We start from the raw sequence: 21,615 nt of genomic DNA on the forward strand, positions 1-21,615 counted from the left end.
CTTTAGTTAAGGTGCTGGTACTCTTAAAGGGGAAAGACGTGGAAGCTGGAAATTTACATTAAGCCTCTTTGCTGAACAAGAAGAAATATGCTAGGGGTGGAGGGGACAAGCAAGTGTGGAATTGACTTCCCCACCCCTACTCCCACCAAAATCCCAACATACATGCTTTGTTGAGACTCAGCTTCATCAATGATGTTTATACAACTACATATTATACATAATAAATACTTAATAAACTCTTCTTATTTTGCATAGTTGCTGTGTGGGTTGGATGAGAATGCCTATGTGGAACGCTTTAGCCCTGACCTTAAGGGCTCAAAAGTTCTAATTTTTTCCTGAAAGTGTAATTTTTTTCACTAGGAAATGAGAAGATCTAGTGATTATTACCCTTCAAATGGGTGTTTTCTTAGGATTTTGGCAAGGATGGTTGGTTCATGAAATCATCTTTTGCCTCTTAAGTGGCCTCAGTGTTATTTAGAGCTTTGGAAAAAGCTTTTCTCTCTCATCTGCCCCTCTCTCTTGCCCTCCACCCAAGGTAGTGACGGGAAAGCTGTGGCAAGGGCTGGCAGCTGGAGCTAGTATTCCCCAGCCAGCTGCTGGCTGCGACGGAGCTGTTGGAATAGTGGAGGAGGACAGCCAAACGGGCTGGAGAGGGACAGTGGGTTCATTGAATGAAGCGGGCACAGCCAGACCCTTCTGCACACAAGTAAGAAGGTAAGAAGGTTCACTAGTTAAAGGCAGGATCTGAATCCACGACTACACAACTAAATCCAGCTGCCTCTCATACCACCCAAGCCTTGTGAAACTCATCAGAACTCCCATTTGACTCTGCCAAGTATTTTTCAGCTACCTTTAGCATTTTTTACCCTTTTCTATTCATTAGGAACAAAAGAGTCAACAAACCAAACAACAACAACACCCACCCACCCAACCAAAGCCAAACAAATGAACAAAAACCAAGTCAGTCTTATAGCAACCAGAGTCACTCAGCCAAAAGAGATGTCCTGGAAAAACCAGCTCAGGGGAACATAAAAAGGAGCCAAATGGCTCCATTAACTTCAGATCTACTGCTTAATTTTTCGCTAGACCTGCTTCTCAATTTCCATAGTCCTGGTCCAGAGCCTTTTACAGTCTGAGCACACGGGTAGGTAACGAGGAACTCCTGAATCTGCAGTTTAATTTTGTCTTAAATCTGACATCCGTGAGACTGCCTGCGCTTCCCCAAGTCTGGGGAGCAGCTAGGAGAAAAAGCATTCAGCTAAAGGGCCATTTGGATGGATTTGGTAAATGTTCCTGAACTGTCATGGATCACGCTCTCTAGAACCTAATTGGAAGAGGCATCTGAGTGAGAGGATGGCTGCTGAGCACATTAGCGGCATTCAGGAGGGTCTGGGTTTCCTGACATGGTGCAGCCTCGGAACATAATATGCATCAGAGACTTTCCTCAAATAGCCTTAATTGCATTTTGATGTCCTGGTGACTGTGAAGATTATTTTTAAATCAAATTGGTGCATTAGAATTACATTTAGTTTTAATTAAGTTGATGCATTTGCCAAGCGGTAATGTACTTAGAGAATGGAAACGAGACACCGAGGGAGGCTTATTCTGTCTTACTCTGTCTCAAGGGCTCTCCTTTTCTCATATTGTGAAGGATTTAGAAAGCCTTACAGAGTGAAGGACACAGCCACGCAAGCAGCTGGCCAGAACCCTGATGTGGACCTGAGTATCGAGCATGACTGAAGAGCAGGAAGCCTGCCATGTAGTCCTGGGTCTGTCACTGGCCCACTTAGGGTCTTCGGATGTCACAGCAGTTCTCAAGTCTGATGATACTCAGAAGCCAGGGGAAGGCTTAGCTGTTCAGGTCTCCAAATGGGATCTGACCCTCTAGGCCTGGGCAGAGCCCAGGAATCTCTATTTTAATAATATTCTCCAAGAGGTTCTTAGGGCTGGTGACAAGTGTTTTAACAAACCCAACCATAGTTTTCTCTGCTGTCAAATACGAATTGCTTGGATGACCTCATAGATATGTGAAAAGAACTCAAGGGGAAGTAAGGGAAAGTTGGGAAAACTATGAAAGACTTCGAAACAGGCATAAATATTACAGATCTGGGTGTCTAGCTCACCTTTCCGGCCATCTCCCCCTTTCATTGTTGTTGGGCTGTTTTACATATTTTCTACAACTTGTAGAAAACCGTTGATGATGCAAAGGCCTCTTGTCCCTAGAAATGCAAGTGAACTATGTCTGGTGGGATGTAATCAGTTGTTGCCCCTGAGGACTGACCCGTTTGGTACGCATTCATAAATTCATGTCATCGCTCCTGATCGCCTACGTATGTGAGATGTTTGAATTCTTCCTTTGTACCAGATGGGACATTATACTGGTTCACTCATTAATTAATGAGTCAAATAAAAATTCTGACATGTATTCATTCTATATTTGTATAGATTCATGATTTTACCTTAATTAAAAAAAATTATTAATGAACTGGAGTGAATTTTCATGAACACATTCTATAGATCACAAGCTTCCTGTTCTTAAAAACAAAGCTGAACAATCTTAATAAGCTCCTAAGAAAGGCTTATGAATGACCCGCATGGGATAAATTAATACATTGTCTCAGTCTACTGATTAGAAGAAATTGTCAACCTCACTGGAGGACACGCCCACACAGTCAATGCAAGATGAGAAGCTTGGGGTAGGAAAAAGACCAGTGGACTGGAAGTATGTCTCCTTGGTTTCCAGCCTGAGCCTCTACGTTCTACCTGTCAATTCTTGGCTTTGGTTCTCCCAACTTACCCACCACAAAAGGTCAAGAACCATAAACTGTCTCAATAGAACATGAACTAAAACAGCTAGGTGTCCATTTATTAAACTCTACTGAAGTTGAAGACAGTCTTTTCAGAATGGGGACTGGAATGCATGTAGTCATGAAAATATGCTCCCAGCCATGCAATGAATTTGCACACCTCTTTGTAATGGGGTTGGCATTTGCCCCCCATCTCCTACCTCTTAAAGTTGTCCTCATATTCTGCCATTGAACCCATTCTTCCTTATCCTTTCCTTACTGGAAAGAGAGAATGACAGCTCACTAAGCAAACTGCACAGGCACCCCGGACCCCTCTTGCTGGGAAACTTGGCTTGGTTATGATGCTGCCTCCTTGCAAAGCCTTCCCTGGCCTCCTGTGGCTGCTTTGATGTTGCCTGGAGGTGGTGTGGCAGCGTCCTGAATTGCCTTCTTTCTCACAAGATCTCACATTGGAGCATGCTTTCTTGTCTACTCTTCTGCACGCCAATCCCTCCAGCCCGAGGACCACTTGTGCTCTTCGAGGGCAGGGCCTGCAAACTTCACACAGCAGCCAGTCAATGCTCATTCACCACGTGGTGAGCAGTGAAGAGATGAAACAAATCGTAAGAACAGCCATAGAAGGGTTAAAATCAGTTTTAACTCGAATTCAAGGGCTGCTTTGAAAAAAATCAGAAAGAGATGAATTCAGGCCATCCCATCTCCAGAGGTTCTCGTGAATATTAGCTAATGAGACGAATGGTTGCCTGGTTTCATTCAGACTCAACCACGGAAAAATCCGAGACTTGCTGCTTCCAAGAAAGAGGCTGACTAGTCAAGAACCTAAATCCTTATTTGGGATTATAAAAGAAAATACAGTTTTCTTTGAAGCCCCCTAGTTTAGGTGTTCAGGCACACACTGAAGTGGAGATTAATCTGTATCTTAGAATTTAATAACATTGGAAAAGCAGTTTCCTCTTTCCCTCTCCTGGCTCCTAAGCTTTTTTCTTTTTTCCTTTTTCTTTCCCCCTTATGAAACATGGCCACTATCATATAAATTTGTTTGGGGAGAACTAATAAAAATGAAAATGACTTAGATGTGGGAAGGCAAGATGGATTCTTTGGAATAGGCATTAAATGGTCACTGGAATATGCATCTGAACACATCAGTCTTTTATTTACTCCCCATTCTCTATTTCAGAGCCCCTAAGGTGTTTTAGGGGTTTGTGTTTACTTGCATTTATTTACATCTGCTGCTTATTTACAAGATATACCAGCATGGCAAAGCCATAAAAATTACTCTTATTGACTTTTATTTTTACTTTCTAAAAGATATTTTCTTTATTTGAGAGAGAAAGTGAGAGAGCAAGTGCATGCACACACAGGTTTGTGTGGGGTTGCAGAGGGGCAGAGGGGGAGGGAGAGGGACAAGCAGATTGTGCTGAGTGTAGAGCCTACATGGGTTCCATCCTATGACCCTGAAATCATGACCTGAGTCAAAAACAAGAGCCGGACGTTCAACACACCAAGCCACTAAGGTGCCCCTATTCTTAGTGATTTTTAAAAGGCGTGTTGGTGTGAATAATAAGCAATGGTTCTAAGACTATTTTGCAGATTTCAAACCCCAAATTGGCAAGGATAATGGGACTGGTTACACTGTAAATGTGGAAGGAGAAAAGCTAAGCATGTGCTACCAAGCTCTTGCTAACTATGTGTGTGTGAATGAACATGTATCTGAGTGTGCATGGGCATATGAATGTGTGTGTGTGTATCTCACTGTGAGCACGTGGGCGTGTATGAGCATATTAAATGTCTCACATGCATATACTCACCTACTAGGATACACACTGTATGCCCTCACAAGGTAGCATATACTGTAACAGTGTCAGTGCTGATGATAGTGGTTTGTATTTCAAGTAGCATTTCAAAAAGCTTGGCTCATGTATTAAGCTGGCCATCCTTAAAGTGTAATTTACAAAGCTCTTAAAAAATTTGATAGTAAGTGTCATTGGTGGAAGCTGTTTAAGACCGTAATTTCAGAAGTTTATCTACTATACAAGCTCATTACACTCAGACGGAGGAATGGGGTGCTCTTTGATGTTATCAGACCTTGAGTGGTCAGTGATAGTCCAGGGATCCTGTGCATGTTGGCACCATGTCTTTCATGTCAGGGGTAAAATATCGTATCTGTAAGTCAGCAACTGCAACATGGACTCAGAAGATGAGGGGAAGGGTCTCACAGTCTCCTTTTGACTGGACAAATTAGACGAAGTCCTACTGAACATGCGCAAAGGCCAGAGAGAGACTTTGTGTTTTTTTTCAACTATTATATCCTTAGGGTAGTGTTGATGGGATCCAGAGGACTTGGAAATAAGACATATTGTGAAAAGAGGCAAATTAAGCAGGGGTCTAAAATACACTGTGCACCTCGCTTTGTACTGGGCAAGATATTCCACCTTTTAGTTACATCATCTGGTTTAATACTCAGTCTCCCTAGGAAGGAGAAAACTCTCCTCCCCTCCCCCTACCGGCCCCCGAGAGATTGCACCATTGGCTGAAATAGATGCAGCTGGGAAGGATCACACCAGAAAACAGACTCCGTCTCTGTGACTCCCCAACAGTGCTTTTCCCCCCTGCCGCCTTGCTCTGTCTGGTTCTCAAGCTCATGCTGGATGGACAGAGCTACTATCATGAGAGCTCCAGCAACCTGGGGAGGTAGTGGATGATTTCATGAAAGCCTCTGTCTATAGACAGCATTTGGAGACCAATGATAGGACCGTGGGACTTCTAAGAGGCAGACTCACTGCCCTAAGACTGAGGGGGCAGTGCTCCAGAGGTTCCTTTCTGAGGCCTACTCTTCCACCTCTCAACCGTGAGTGCTCAGTAAGGGCTTACCAGGGCTTCTTCCCAACCATCGGAAACCCTTTGATCTCCTTTTCTACTTTTTCTTCTTGACAAATGATATTCATCATGGGATTAAGGCCCATCTCCTCCAGGAAAGAGGTCTGGCCTAGCCCTCTGAGCTTCGTTTGTTTCCCCTTTTATCATTCCCGGGATATTATCATGTACTTGACATTCCCACATTGTGCACGGCAGGCACAACATTAGTTCACTTCATCTCCACGATACTCTCCATTTCCTCATCACCTATTCATTGAGCATCATTGTGTTTCAAGAACTGTCCTATGCTAGACAGGCTAGCAATGACAGATTTGTTCTCATGGATTTTATAGGAGAAATGGAGGTTCACCAAATAATTCCAGAAATATATAAACACAAGTTGAGGTAAGTGCTTTAAAGAAAAGAAATATGGTGTCATGAAAGGAGATAACAGAGGACTTGCACCCAGATTGGGGGTATCAGGAAAGGGTGCATCGAGGAAGTGAAACCTGAGTTGAGCTCTGTGGAGGTCAGTAGACAGGTCTGGACTGTTAGCTATTGGCTGAAAAGCTTTCCTTGCTCCTGAGCAGATACATAATTGATGTTTGCTGAAGCAATGATTCAGCCGCTCTGAGTTACAGCTGTTGGCTTCACCGATTGGGACATCTTTGCCCTCAAGCTTACACTCCAAACATTCCCTGTGCCCTCACCTCATTTGTCCTCTGCTCTGAGGAGAATACCCGTGTGCTCCCCTGGATAAGAATGTAGGTGGATAAGAATGATATTTTGTTAAAAGGAATTTTTTTCTACCTTATGGTATGAGGAGGAAAGGATAATTCACAAAGCATCAGTTCATTCAAGGAACTGTATCAAATCCCCAAAGAATTGCTTTACACATTTTAAATCAAGTGCCTGGCTTTTAAACTGGGAACATATAATCTCTTGGAAAAAAGAAAAAAAGAAAAAGAGAAAAAGAGAAAAAAAGGAAAAAAGAAAAAGAAAAGGAAAAACTATGATTTATCACTCCAATTTTGCAGTCTATGTAATGCAGGCATTTCACTCCTGGGAATGAATAGTCCTGTTTGCCTCAGAGCAGACTGTAAATGTTTGATTTGTGACCAGACAACTTGACTTTTAATGACCTGCAACTGTCTAAAATAAGCACAAAAATTTATGACCACCACACCAGGCAGCTAGACATCATTCCTTAGTACCCTAATAATATCCTATCATTCTTTGGAATTGTTCCTTTCATCTGCTGACTTCAGAACAATCTTCCGGTATAAAATGGTGGGACTGCCACACAGGGAAGTTGTTCCAGTTTAAAGTCTAGATATCCAAATGATGGTCTCAGGAAGGACACAATTCTGTCCACATTTCTTTGAACATGCAGCCCTCCAGCCATGACTCCCAGGCAGGCTCTGACTCTAGGGCTGGTTCTATCTCTGAGAGAACAGAGCTTCACTTTGTAAATGCCTTCACCTCCTGCTGCACGGATGCCAGACTATTGGGTCTGTTTATAGTTCAGCATGGAGAGTCCAGCTCAACGATGGAGACAACTCAGATTACAAGAGCCTCCTTGTCTGAACAGATCCCAGGCGCCAGGATTCAGGCCCTGAACTCTGCTCTGGAAAGGCCCAAGAATCACTTGGAAGAAGATGGCAAATGAATACTGAAACCAAGCTGACCTTGGGTATGAGCCAGACTCTGGCAGGATACACACAGCGGCTATGGAGTCTTATTGGATGAAGGGCAGCCAGACTGCTGGGCTTGACCTCATGGCACATGGAACCTGGGAAAGGGGGGCTAGCTGGAGACTTTTTGGTAGCTCTTTCCTTTTATGGGGCTTTGTGTAAAGTGAAAGAAATGGGAAACCAGCTCAGGCAAGCAGGACAGGGATCATGCCTGGGAAATGGTACAGTCTGAGAAGGAGAAGTCCAAAGAGCTCCAGGGTGGAGAGACGACACCTTCCAGAAGCCATGTTAAGGGAGTGAATAGCAACTGGTGGCCTGACCTCCATGACAGACAAGTGGAGTCCACCTCAAAATGGAGGCTAAATCCCTAATGCTCTGGCATTTCAATAGTTTTATCTCTCTGTTCTCTTCAGAAGAGGAAAGAACTGATCTCTGAGGGAACATCTGACTAGAAAAGCAACCCCTTCCATCCTGTTCTAGGGCCAAAAAAACACCAAACTCCTATGTTTTAGGGTCAATACATGGAGGAAAGAAATAAAGCATTTTCTCTGAGATAGGTCAGTGAACACCGCGTTATAAAAACTGTAATAACTGTCAATTACTGAGTGTTTATAATGACGAGGAACTGTGCTATATGCTTTAAGAACATTGTTCATTTCACCCTCAAAAATATCACAGGGTGAAGAGGTCATTGTTATTCTTTTATAAGTAAGGAAATCAGAGCAATGAAATGTTTATACATTGCTTAAGGTCACACAACAAGCAGCATGTGAACTCAGCACGGACTCTCCAGCTTCCCTGGATTGCATGAGGGTCCCAAAGCTCACCTTATCCTTCCCCGTATTTCAGGTACTATGAAGTGGGATGGATCCTGAAACAAAAGCACAGCTCAGGGTGTGCAGCAAGGGGAAGCTGCCAGGATAAACAAGTGGTTTTAGTTTGATCTTTTAACCTGTGTCAGTTTGGCCACTAGAGACAATGATTTTGGGGCACCTGGGTGGCTCAATCGGTTAAGTGGCTGCCTTCAGCTCAGGTCATGATCCCAGGGTCCTGGGACTGAGTCCCGAGTCGGGCTCCCTAATCAGTGGAGAGCCTGTTTCTCCCTCTCCCTCTGCCTGCCACTCTGCCTACTTGGGCTCTCTCTCTAGCTCTCTGTCAAATCAATCAATCAATCAATCAACCAACCAATCTATCTAAAATAAAAAAAATCAAGACATTCAGTTTGATTCCCTATTAGACCACGCAAGATGCCAAGAACATTTGACGCTCATGCTGCACGCAAACACCCATTGGCAGTTCTGCTGCTGATGCAGTAAAACTGTGCTTCTTAAAGCGGGGTCCTAACTGGTCAGCAGGTGCTTCTGATCAGCAGCATCAGAAGCACCTGCTGACCAGTTAGAAATGCAAATTTTCTAACCCCGCCCCCAGACCTGCAGGATGAGAAACTGCAGGGACAGGATCCAATAATCTTTCTGCTAACCAGCCCCAGAGGTCACTGGATGTTGGCTCACTGCTTAAGAACATTGTTCATTTCACCATCAAAAATATCACAGGGTGAAGAGTTCATTGTATATTCTTTTATGTCACACTTGGAGCAGTGTGACAGTCACTGCTCCAAGGCATTAGGATGTGGCACTAATGGAATTCTTTTTTTCACATGAAAAACACTGACTTTAAATTTTCTTTCTTTTTTTCTAAAAAAAATTTTTTTTTTTTTTTTACCTCATTTCCAAATCTTCATTCTCCTGTGGTACAAATTTGTACAAGGCAACATAGGTGTTCATCTGTAATGGTTCTTTGGAAAGAGATCCCTGAAAGAGAAAATAATAGAAAAATGAGAGAAGGAAGGAGGAAAACAGAAAATAAGTAAGTGAATGCAATGTAATTCTAGTGTAAGGACAGTGAGTGTTAAAATATCAAGCTATTATTCAGGCTTTGTTTCAACCATAGGTTTATTTTAAATTTCTAAGCTAAGTTTGATTTCATTAGAAACCGAAACCAATAGTGTGTAAATCTGTTAGAAATAACTACAAATGTCTTCAAATAAACTTTTTCTTTGCTACAGTTGTTCATGAAAGGTGACAGGCTTGGCCCCAAGAATGGGAATATTCACACTATAGAAATAGGGACATATGAATAGTAGTCAACAGCTTTCATTTCCTAAAATTGACTTTTTAATCAGCCTAAAATTTGGTACCTACCCTATCAAAGGGATTCTGGTATAATCAAGAGCAATTAGTTCATGCATGTTGTGACAGAAGCATAGTGTTTGACATCAGACTGATTTAGTTTGTATCAAAGAATCACCATATCCTGACCAAGAAACCTTGCAATAATGGTAATAAAGGCTACCATTTTTGATAACTTACTGTGTGTGCCAGGCATTATGTTACATGCATTGGCATACTCACAACAGCCCCCAATTGTTGTCCCCACTTTATAGATTATCCAAGAGTCTTATAAGTGTTATGTAAATATTACCCATCATTATTATCCAAATATATGTCAATGTTATATAAATGTTTTCACTTTATAATACATAATGAACACAAATTACATAACATACAAAATACAACTGCATATTACTATTATATAATACAATAAAACATACATAACATATACATATCATTATGTTATATATGTGTATATAAAATTATATGATATACAGAATTGTATAATATATTTAAATACATGATATGATAAACTCATACTATATAAGACATAAACAAAAGTTGTACACAACTTTGATTCACTCTTCTATCCAAAGCTCAAGTACCTTAAGTTACATACTTCTGTCCTAGTCTATCCTGTTCTAATTATATAGATATAATTATATAGTAGTATATATAAGTGAGCATAAAATATATATTTATATACTATAAAATATGGTCATAATTGCTATGTAATTATGTAATGTACACACCTTACACTATACATCAATTTGTATATAATATATACAATGGTAGCAAAAAGTATACAACACAATACGTATCCTTTTTACCTTTGATGCACTGTGATGCACGGTTTTACGCTACCTATGCTACCACACATTGTTCTTTTCTGTTCTATTCTACACCCTATTCTGTTCTGGGACCTACTAACTAAATTTCATAACCCACTTAGGTAGTGATCTGTAATGGGATCTAGGGACCATGCCTGGTCTATCTTCTGTGACATCTATGAATATAAATACAGGGAATTCTCACTAAAATGGAATCAGGGGGTTGGGCTGGGGGAGCTATTATTGGGTGTAACTCGTAGTCAGCTTAGACCCAGCAGGAAGACAGGGACCTTGCTGCGGATACTATGTAACTACTACTTTACTGTCCCAGCAGGAAGAGGGAAGCCAACAGCTCAGCCAATAAGAGACAATCTCAGCTCAGCCAATGAAAAGCCTCCATATTTAGTGGACTTTTTGTTTATAGCATTCTCCCCCAACTCCCGCCTTGTAGCTACAAACAGCCTTTCCCTGCTTTGTTTGGTGGGATTGTCTATGGTTTTGCCATAGTGTACTTGTCCTGCATTGACATTTTCTGCTGTCTCTGAATAAATTTGTGTTTTGCTGGTAAAGCAATTTTTAAAAGTTAACAGTGATAAATACCTGCTGGTTTATGTTCTTTGCTTGGTGTCTGGAATCGTCAGTGCCATTTTCTGGATAAGTAAACACTGAGGGAGACAAGAAAAAGCAGGTGCTTTATGAATCCAGTCACCACGTTTTGGAATCATGCCTAGAAGATGTGGCTTTATGTTTTCCCTGTCCCATAGCTTCTACTTTCTTCCTCACTGCCTTTTCCTCATCTTAGTTACACAGCTTTCATGTCATCTTCCACGTGAGGCTTTTCCTGCCTCCCAAGTGGCATTTCGCTCTACCTTTTCTGCGTGTCCACACCCATGCCCATGCCTCCAGCGAGCATGCCTCCTGAATATTTGGCAGTTGTGTTCACAAAAAAGCCTTATTTGGCAAAGCCTTTCATTCATCTTTGAAACAATGTTATTTATCTGTTGAATGTATCAGATCATTTGTTAAGGGAACGGTGGGTGAGGTATGGCCTAATTGCATTTGAATGACCATTTCTAAATACCAAATTCTTTTATCTGTTTTCAATATTTTGATTTCAGTTTCTTGGTATCTATATTATATTTTGTACATTAAAGCTTTAGCTTTTTTTCTTTTTCTTTTCTTTTTTTTTTTTAAAGATTGGTGTATTGGAGAAATGGGGGAAAGGGCAGAGGAAGAGGGAAAGAGAATATCAAGGAGACTCCCGGCTGAGCACAGAGCCCCATTTGGGGCTTGATCTCACCGCCCTCAGGTCATGACCTGAGCCCAAACTGAGTGAGACACTCAACTGAGTCACCTAGATGCCACCAATTTTGAAATTCAAAATATTTCCTTCATCTCTTATCATCAATGCATTAGGACTATTACTCAGAATAGAAAACAAATAATGGCTTTTCATTTAGTTGGGTTTTGAAATATGTAATTCTCTTCCTTTTGCATTTAAGTAGCCACCCTGTGGTCTCAAATAAAAAACAAAGCTTCCTCAAATGGGCAGGGATTTTCATCATCCAGATGCATGGCTGGGGAAGATCCCTGGTGGGTATTGCAGGGGGGCTCTGCCTTAACTTGTTTCATCAGCCGCCTTTACCCAGGGACCAACGAGACAGCCTTATTCTCACCACATATATCTGCCTCAAACAAAAAGGTGGCAAGTGTTTCCAAGTTTGTACAATAGAGTTTTGGTGTCTAAATTAACCTACCAGTTAGATGAGACGTTTAAAAAGAGCACATTGCTGCTTCCTTGTTCCCTTTGGTCTCCCTTTAGATTGTAAGGAAGTATCAGTAAAGGAGGAGAAACACTCCACAGAAAACTCTATAACCTGTATCAGTTACTGCACTGACATCTCCACTATCCTTAAAATGACCCCAATAAATGGGATGCAGAAAACATGGTTCAGAACAAGAGCCTCTGTAAACGTACTGATGCTTAGTAAAAACATCTATTCTCCACAGTTTATAGTTCCAGAGCCTGTGCATGAAATTCTATGATTCCTTGGAAGCCTAGGCATAAATATGCAGTCATTGGAGGAGCTCTGGTTTGTAGGTAAGTGGAAAATGATCCTATGGACCTTGTCTGCCTCAATATCTGGATACTCGCCTTACCAATTTGAACTGAGTGGAAGCCAACAATACTCTTCATTGGTATTATGTGATTCCCTAAGAGCTTGGTGTAAATATTTGATCCCATAAGAATAAAACTGGATACTTCTAAAAGAATATTGAATATCTGCAGGAAAAATGCAGAGAATGTTCCTAGAAAATTCTTGATTGGAGTTTAAAAGGGAGACTTCATAGGCTACAAATCAGTTTGAACTGATTTCACAATTTTGCAGTTTCACAATATTTTAAGCTTTTTATTGAATAGCCATTAGCCAAAATGTTTACCATTTTTTGTTTTGTTTACCACTGTTTGTTTACCATTATTTGAAGTGACCCCAAATATATTTTTAACTATTAGACCGAAAGCAGACTACTGCAAAAAAAAAAATTTAAAAACCTATTCCTATGGGCTATTTCTTAGACTTTGACTTGAAGGGAAAAGAATAAAGAAAGGTAACTATTTTACTACAGATGTATCATATACTTTTTATGTTTGGTGCTTTAAATTTGTTTTATTAAAAATAATCAGGTTGCTGATATCACCCAGGACAAGTACGCAAAGAATATATCCATCGTGGAGACATATTTTCTAATGTTACGGAAGCAAATGAATCTTTAGTTTCTGCCATATCCACAAAGGACTTTCCTCTTTTCCTTTTTCATATTCTTTCTCCTTCACTTTGTAGTCCTGTGAGGACCATGTCCACAACTTCGTTTTCCAATGAGATGGTTATTTGGTTTTTCTTCTTCAAGAAGAAAATAATGTAAAAGTTGTGTTACTTGCTTATCTAACACAAACACAAATTTGTATCCCTGAAGTAAATCTAACTTGGTAATTATGCATTACTTTAAAAAATAATTATTGGGAGTGCTTGGGTGGCTTCTGCTTTTGGCTGAAGGCATGATCTCAGAGTTCTGGGATCGAGCCCCACATCAGGCTCCTGCCTCAATGGGACGTCTGCTTCTTCCTCTGCCTCTACCCCAGCTTGTGTGTGCGCTCTCTCTCTCTCTTACTCTCTTTCTCTCAAATAAATAAAATCTTTTTTTTTTAAGATTTTATTTATTATTTATTTGAGAGAGAGACAGTGAGAGAGAACATGAGCAAGGAGAAGGTCAGAGGGAGAAGCAGACTCCCGGTGGAGCTGGGAGCCCGATGTGGGACTCGATCCCGGGACTCCAGGATCATGACCTGAGCCGAAAGCAGTCGTCCAACCAACTGAGCCACCAAGGTGCCCTCAAATAAATAAAATCTTTAAAAAATTATCAGATTCAGTATACTAACATTCTGTTTCAGATTTCTGCATCCATGTTCAGGACGGAAACTAGCCAGTGATTTTTCCTTTCTTAAGGTGCCTTCAATTGATTTTGAAGTCAGCATTAGACTAGCCTCATAAACTAAGTTAGAGAATGTAGCAGCCCTTCTTCCCTGCAACTTTTTCAATTTCCTGAAAGAGCTTACATAATCTGGAAATTTTTCATTCCTTAAATGTTTGGTTGAGTTTACTCATAAAGTTGTCTGCATTTTCGCCATGCAGAATTTGAGATACTTGATTCAGTTTCTATCATGACTAGAAGCAAATTCAAATTCTCAGATTTTTTATTTCTTCTTGAGTCAGGTTTTGATCGTTGATACTTTTCATGGTATGTGCCCATTCAAAAAAAAGTTTTAAAATTTATTGGCATGAAGTTGGTCATGGGATTCTTTTATTTTCTTTCAATCGCTGTTAAAGTCATCCTTTTTCATTATTACCTTTTGCTTCATCTCATTTATGCTTAAAAATATTGTTAGTAATTGTAGGGGTGCCTGGGTGGCTCAACTGCTTAAGTGACTCGACTCTTGAATTCAGCTAGGGTCTTGATCTCATAGTCATGAGATTGAGCCCCTCCATGGGCCTCTGGGCTGGGTGTGGAGCCTGCTTAAGACTGTCTCTCTTCCTGCTCATGCCCTCTCTCTCTCTCTCAAAAAAAAAAAAAAAAAAAAATTCTTGGTGATTTTGAGTTTTCTTTCTTTCTTTCTTTTAAAATAAAGATTTATTTATGAGAGAGAAAGAAAGCATACTCGTGTGAGCAGGGGAGAGCAGAAGGGTAGGGAATCTTTAAGCAGACTCTGCACTGAGTGCAGAACTTGACATGGGGCTCAGTCTCAGGACCCTGATACCATGACCTGAGCCAAAACCAAGAGTCAGAGGCTTAACCAACTGAGCTGTCCAGGCAATCCTTCTTTTAAGAACCATTCTTAGGATTGATTGACCTATCTTAGTCATTTGATAATTTCTGCTCTTATCTTTTTATTGCCTTCCTATTGCTTTTGGGGGCTTATTCTATTTCTCTTTTCTGATTTCTCAAATATGATGCTTAGGTTATGAATTTCAGCCTTTTTATTTTTTAATAGAATAGTTTTATTTATTTTTTTAAAGGTTTGATTATTTATTTGAGAGAGAGCACACACGCAGGAGCAGAGGGAGGGGCAGAGGAAGACAGAGAAGCAGACTCCTGGCTCAGTGGGGAGCCTGATGTGGCATACCAAGACGTGACCCCAGCCAAAGTCAGATGCTCAACCAACTAAATCAGCCAGGTGCCCATAGAATACTTTTAAAGCAAAATATTCTAGTCACAATTTAGCTTCTTCTTTTTTTAATTTCTAAAATTTCTGTTTGGTTTTCTTAAAATTTGCCTGTTCAACTTTGATAGTGTCTTACTCTTTTGTTATATGTTCTAGTCCACTTTTTGTATCTTTAAATATATCTAACTATACAATTAGATATTTCTTTATTTGATAATTGTAACGTATACAGTTTCTAAAGTCTGATCATAAAAAAGGTGGGCTTTGACTAACTCTTACACATGCTAGCTCATTTTCTTGTTTATTTGGCTTATTTCAATGTTTAGTTCATGTCCTTGGAAAGTTAATTTGTGGAAACTTCTGAGGTCTGGGTTTAAATTCTCTTTCTCCAGAGGCCATTTGTATTACTTCTGGCAAATGCCTATGCATTTATCCAACAAGTCCACTTTAAATAAATTCATCTAAAATTTTATATTATTTTACTTTGTCCACAGAGGTAGTATGAATTCAGGCCCTAAATCCAAGTAAGAAGAGTTTCTTCCCTCCTTTGCTTTTTCTTTTCCTTCCTCTCTGCTCCTATTTCATTTCTTTCTTTTCTTCCCCACTTGAGTTAAGGCCAATATAACATTTTTCTTTACTAAATTTCTCTGCAGGACATTCATTTTTCCTAGTGCCAGTAAAGGTGCCTTTTGGGGTATCAGCTTTTTCCCAAAGGGCCTCTCATTGTACCTATTACTATGCCTGCTTGCCAGGTCTTGCTCTCTACTGACCATACCTGGGGCTTATTCTTCCCATCTGAGGCCCCAGTGATGTGCAGAATAAACAATGACCCTCACCTGCTTATGTCTCTGGATTCATGCTTTATTGTCATTTCTAGACCCCAAGGAATTGTCTTATTTTGCTTCCAGCTCAGCCATGCATTAACTGGAGTTTTTTTTTTTTTTTTTTAAATTCTTTTTCCCAGCAATTTTAGGTGTGCTAAAGTGGAAAAAAAAAAAAAAAAAAAAAAAAAAAAAAAAAAAAAAAAAAAAAAAAAAAACTTCTCTAAGGAAAGAGAGTCCTCTATGCTTTTAAAAAGACCTTTACTTGCTTTAGATATGAGATATCTAGATATTAGGGTATCTGTTGAAGAAGACATTAAAATATTTGCTTCATTTTCTGGGTGACATATCAAAATGTGGGATATAAAATCAGTGCATGTTAAAATTTTCCAAATCCTAGCTTCCTTTTTCCTTTCTGGGCAAAATTTCTTTGCTTCAGTGAAAAGTAAGGTATCATTGGGCTTCAAAATATTCTCCAGTGGATGTGATTAACCCAGTTCTTTTTGAAGAATATTTCTAGGAATTTGTCTTACTTATGTTCTTTTCCCTCTGCTTCTCTTCCAGGAAAGTTATAATCACATAGAGTCATAATGAAATGCAATTATTGAAGGCAGCCAATAACGTCATTATTTGGCATTTTAAGCTGCAATAGGCAACCTAGCTTTTACTTCTCCCTTTGCTCACCACATAGTTTCAACTGGAGTTTCTGGCCAAAGATGAAGACCAACAACTCTTCCCTCTAAGTTTCTGATGCATCCACAAATAGTGTTGAAAACAACAACCAGAAACAGACAGAGCAGCCCAGCATCTTTCATGAGAGAGAAAACAGAGAGTGCACACTTGGTAAGAAAGAAAGGAGTATGACTTGTATCCTCTTTCAAGGAGACTTTGGAAATCTTCCTCAAGGATTTTGACCTGACACCTAGCTGGTAGAAATAACACCTGTATGCACTGTGTAATTTTTAGAACATAAACGAAACATGTCATGCAGAACAGCTTGTGACTGGAAGCCAAGTGCTACTTCTGAAAGGCTAGGACCCTCCATGCCATGACTGTGGGGAGACCAGTGGGAGCCTGGACACAAAAGCAGGGTGTTTTCTCTGCATTGTTTCCCAAATTGCGTGGACAGGGGATTAAGCCCAATCACAAGAACATGTTTTGAAGCAAACTGCTGTATAATTAATCCCTCCAGCTTCCAAGGGTGCATTGTAAAGAAAGCTATTGCTGATCAAAGGAATAGTTAATAGATCCCCAAAGCTTTATAGAGGTTTATTGCTTGTGAAGTTCTTTCAACAGATTTCTTTGAATTAGGCTCTAAAATGCCTCTTAACATAAAAGAAATAGCAAATATTCAACTTTGTGTCTTTGAGTGTATTACTACGTGCCTCAGTTTCCTTATCCATACATATGTGTCTGTGTTGTGTGTATTGGAAGGGAGGGAGTTGGACTAGATGACTTCTCATCCTGTTTCTTGCACTTTAATAAGATTAATATGCAAACACTGCTTCTGCAGTTCTGGAAAGGCCTGAGGTTTTTCATTTCTAACAACTTCTCTTGGGATGTCCAGGATGCTTGTCCATGGGCCACACTTGAGAATGGGGAGGCTCTGGGTTGTGCCTCTGACACCTGATGACCTCATGATGGGTTTATTAGAAGGAAACGTGCTTCACTTTGATGATTCCCTAATATAGCTCCTTCACATTATAAAAACTTATTGAAGACCACTTTTTGCATAAAGAAATCTCCAAGGCAAACAGAGACTTTAGCTACTGAGGAAGAGGTGAGCAAGAGCACCAAAACTGCTGGTCAGGATGCCTGAGGCAGGGAGATGAGTGGTGGGCACATGCTGGGAATGATTTTGAAGAGCAGAAAGTAAGATTTACAAGACATGAGAAGAAGGGGGAGTCAAGTCTGATACCAAAAGTTCTGACCTGGAGTAAGACTGACTAACAGAACAGAGCTCCTATTTACTGAGTAGGGACAATGGGGGAAGAGCAGGTTGTGGCGGGTGGGTTGGTGGGTGAGCAAGTCAAGAATCCAGTTTAGGTCTGTTAACTTCACGAAGTCTACTCCCCATTCAGATCGCCACGTCCAGTGGGCGGCAGGTGTCTGGAGGCAGCAAAGGGGGCTGAAGTTTCAGAGTCATCAGTGTACGGAGAGCCTTTACATTCATTATTTCACTGAATGATAACAACACCTTATGGATTCAGTATGATCACATCCTTCATTTCAGAGATGAAGAGATGGATGCCGGGAGATCAAGGTCACTGCTTTGAGGCCATGTGACCACCGAGGGAAGCCCAATGGTCAGTCTCCAGAGCAAGGAGGGGCTGAGGACCAAATGTATCCCTGCAGGTAGTCATGAGCCAACCATCAGCAGTTGGGTGAAGGGAAGGGTGCAGGCAGAAGGCAGAAGGCAGACTCAGAGGACTGCACAGACAACCACGCTTGAAGTGTTAACATGAAGGTCTGGTTGAACACCCATGTCTGATAAGTTTGTGCTCAGATGCTGACGAATTCTGACCAAACTTAGTTAACGTATCTGTAGGGCTAGACAGACATGGGCTGGGGGGCCCTGTGGCATTACCGCCCTGCTGTGAGGTTCCCCTGGCAGCCAGCACTCTAATTCGTCTAATGGCACTGCTAAGTGCTCAGTGAATGTTTGCATTGATCTGAAAGTGAAGCTTTCCCCAGATGATGCCAAAGAATCCTTTGCCTAACAGTGCGCTCTAGCAGATGTGAGTGGGCTTGGCAAGGGGGGGCCCTGGTGAACACTGATGCTTATTTAGGAAGGAGAATCACAGAGGATTCTCATGCGGAATCACAGAGACACTGCCCTAACTAGAGAAGACACATAAATGAGCTCCTAGAGCTAGGGAAATGGAAGAGATGCCTCATAAGACAGTTGCTGCAAAAGCAGCTCTGGGGTACTGAATGCAGAACTTCTGCTTCCAGTCTGGAAGGGCAGAGGTGACCAGTTGAGTGGAAAATCTACCCAACGTGCCACATCCCCACACCTCCGATGCAGGGATAACTTCTGCCAGGAGAATACATTCAGACCAGGTCAGCAACTCGAATCAGAACCCACAACTTGGCTAGGTTATGAGCGGACCTGAGGACAGCCTAATGACTCGTATCATTTTGCTATTCATAGTAAATACTTCATAAACACCTTTTGCATAAATGAGTGTGGTTAAGTAGTTGCTGATGTCAGAGAGGCTTGGCAAGATTCCTCCATAAGGGGTTGGTTGTGTCTTTAAACTCTGGTTTAAGAGGCTGTTCTTTCTTAACGTTAGCAAGCAACAGCATGTAGTTAGCATTCAATAAAAATTCTAGAAATTATCGTAGCAAGGGCCTAAGCTATGAGAAAATTAAATAACATTAGGCAAGAGTGTTTGGCTCCATCATACAGATCAGTTTTTGAGTGTCAGTTATCCGTGCTGGGAGGAGCCCTGTGGGAGGCCCCCACTTACCACCACCCACCTGCTCTGGGGTACTTCAGCTGTAGTGGGGAGTGGCTTCTTTCCAGAACCGTTTGCTAATCTAATGTAGGTCAGTGAGGGAAATGATGTATTGACAAAAAGGTCCAGAAGTGACTCCTAGACCCCAGTGTAGCCAAGTCCACAAAGGGGTGAGAACTCAGGGAATTTTGCAGTCAAATCAGGGAGATCCACCAGGAATTAGGCCTAGTTTCCCTCGAGAATACTGTACATTTGCTCAGAATGAATTCCAGAGCTAGGACAGAAAGAAAAGAACTGGAAGTCAACGCTCCCTGGCTGCGGACTGGGCGGGGCAAGGCCTTTCACATCCCTGCTGGGGCGATGCCTGCTTCCGGGCTCATGCACTCACCACTGTTGCTGCGTTTCCGTGGGTCATATGCTCCTCCTGGCCCATCAACTTCTTCAGGAACCTCCACAAGATCTGAAGTCTTAGAAAACAGAGGGAGTGACATGAAATGAGCAAAACCCTTTCAGTGGGCCAACTGAGCTGAGAAATTCAATGTCAATAGAATTCAATGTCAGTAGAATTAAGCTAGAATTTGCCTGACACTGTCTGAGGAACCCAATCATGCTGTGGTCTGGCTCACTTCAGAGAGGCTGTGTGTTCCCTCATGGGGGCGGTGGCTCCCTTCCAGTGTCTGTCTGCAGGCTCAGGGGGCAGCAGGGGGCGCATGAGTGGCACTCAGTGAGTGTAAAATGAATTTCTAGACGCCCAGGGACACACAACAGAGAGAAATCAGAATTCATGCCCGTACCCTGTCATGTAAATTCTCACTGACACTAGAGCTCTTTTAGAGGTAAGTTTTAAATATAGATGGTCCCTAAGCATAATCTCCTCCAGTCCCATCCATGTTGATGCAAAAGTTGGGTATTCATCCTTTCTGATGGCTGAGTGACATTCCATTGTATATATGGACCATATCCTCTTTAACCATTCATCTGTTGAAGGACATCTTGGTTCTTTCTACAGTTTGGCGACTATGGCCATTGCTGCTATGAACATTACAGATGGCCCTTCTTTTCACTACATCTGTATCTTTAGGGTAAATACCCAGTAATGCAAATGATGGGTCATAGGGTACCTCTATTTTTAATTTTTTGAGGAACCTCCACACTGCTTTCCAAAGTGGCTGCACCAGCTTGCATTCCCACCAACGGTATAAGAGGGTTCCTCTTTTTCCATATCCCCTCCATCATTTGTTGTTTTCTGGCTTGTTAATCTTTGCCATTCTAACTGGTACAAGGTAAAGGAAAGGAAAAGTGAATTGGGGGAAATCAGAAGGGGAGAAAAACCATGAGAGACTGTGGACTCTGAGAAACAAACTGAGGGTTTTAGAGGGGAGGGGGGTGAGGGGATGGGGAGAGCCTGTTGGTGGATATTAAGGAGGGTACGTATTGCATGGAGCACTGTGTGTTGTACATAAACGATGAATCTTGGAACCTTGCATTGAAAACTAATGATGTACTGTATGGTGACTAACATAACACAATAAAAAAATAAATAAATATAGATGGTCTCCTTCTGATTTTTTTTTTTTTTTAAAATTTTTTGACTTTACAAAACACATCAGTAGAAGCTACATCGAATTTTGCGTTTGGATCTTTTTCCGGGCTGGAGTTACATGGGAGTTTATCCCCAGAGGATGCTGAGTGGCACCCGGGGCTTTGGGTCAGTCCCACGATCATGAAGGCAGCGTCCACGAAGCCATTGTTTGTCACTTTCAGCACAGTTTCAATCAATGGCATGAGAGAGTCAACACTTTGTTATCAAATAGGCTTTTTGCTAGATGATTGTGCCCAATCATAGGGGAATGCAAGTGTTCTGAGCACAGTTGAGTTAGGCCAGGCTGAGCTACGATGTTTTCGAGGGCAGCAGTACCAACCCCTTTTTTGACTTCGGATAGTTTGAACTTACGATGAGTTTATTAGGATGTAACCCCATTACAAGTTGAGGAAGACTTGTATTGACTATAGAGAACAAGATGCAGCATCGAGGGGTGCATGACCTAGGTATGAGTTAAATGTCGTTTCCCCGGCTGCACAATTATTTACGTAATTCTTACTTTGCCTTTTCTTTTCGTTTAATAGGATAAGCCACAGCCATTCTTCTGCTTCAGTTACAGAAATAACATCATTACTCTAAATGGCTGATGGTTCCTGATCATTTATCATGTGCTGTTTTATGTACCATATATGTATCTGTTTATTCTTCACAG

General features: G+C 41.3%; 1 protein-coding gene across 1 annotated transcript in view; it reads right to left on the bottom strand.

The window, feature by feature from the left end:
- STAC (SH3 and cysteine rich domain) overlaps positions 1 to 21,615 on the bottom strand; it is a 143,912-nt gene that overhangs the window by 20,439 nt on the left and 101,858 nt on the right. Inside the window, exons 6-8 of the mRNA XM_059162150.1 lie at positions 19,749 to 19,827; positions 10,959 to 11,023; positions 9,080 to 9,168 (exon numbers count right to left, since the gene is read on the bottom strand). Coding sequence (XP_059018133.1) covers positions 9,080 to 9,168; positions 10,959 to 11,023; positions 19,749 to 19,827 — 233 coding nt within the window. The remainder of the gene's footprint in view (positions 1 to 9,079; positions 9,169 to 10,958; positions 11,024 to 19,748; positions 19,828 to 21,615) is intronic.

Source organism: Mustela lutreola, chromosome 2, assembly GCF_030435805.1.
Source record: "Mustela lutreola isolate mMusLut2 chromosome 2, mMusLut2.pri, whole genome shotgun sequence".
In the NCBI taxonomy this organism is placed as follows: domain Eukaryota; kingdom Metazoa; phylum Chordata; class Mammalia; order Carnivora; family Mustelidae; genus Mustela; species Mustela lutreola.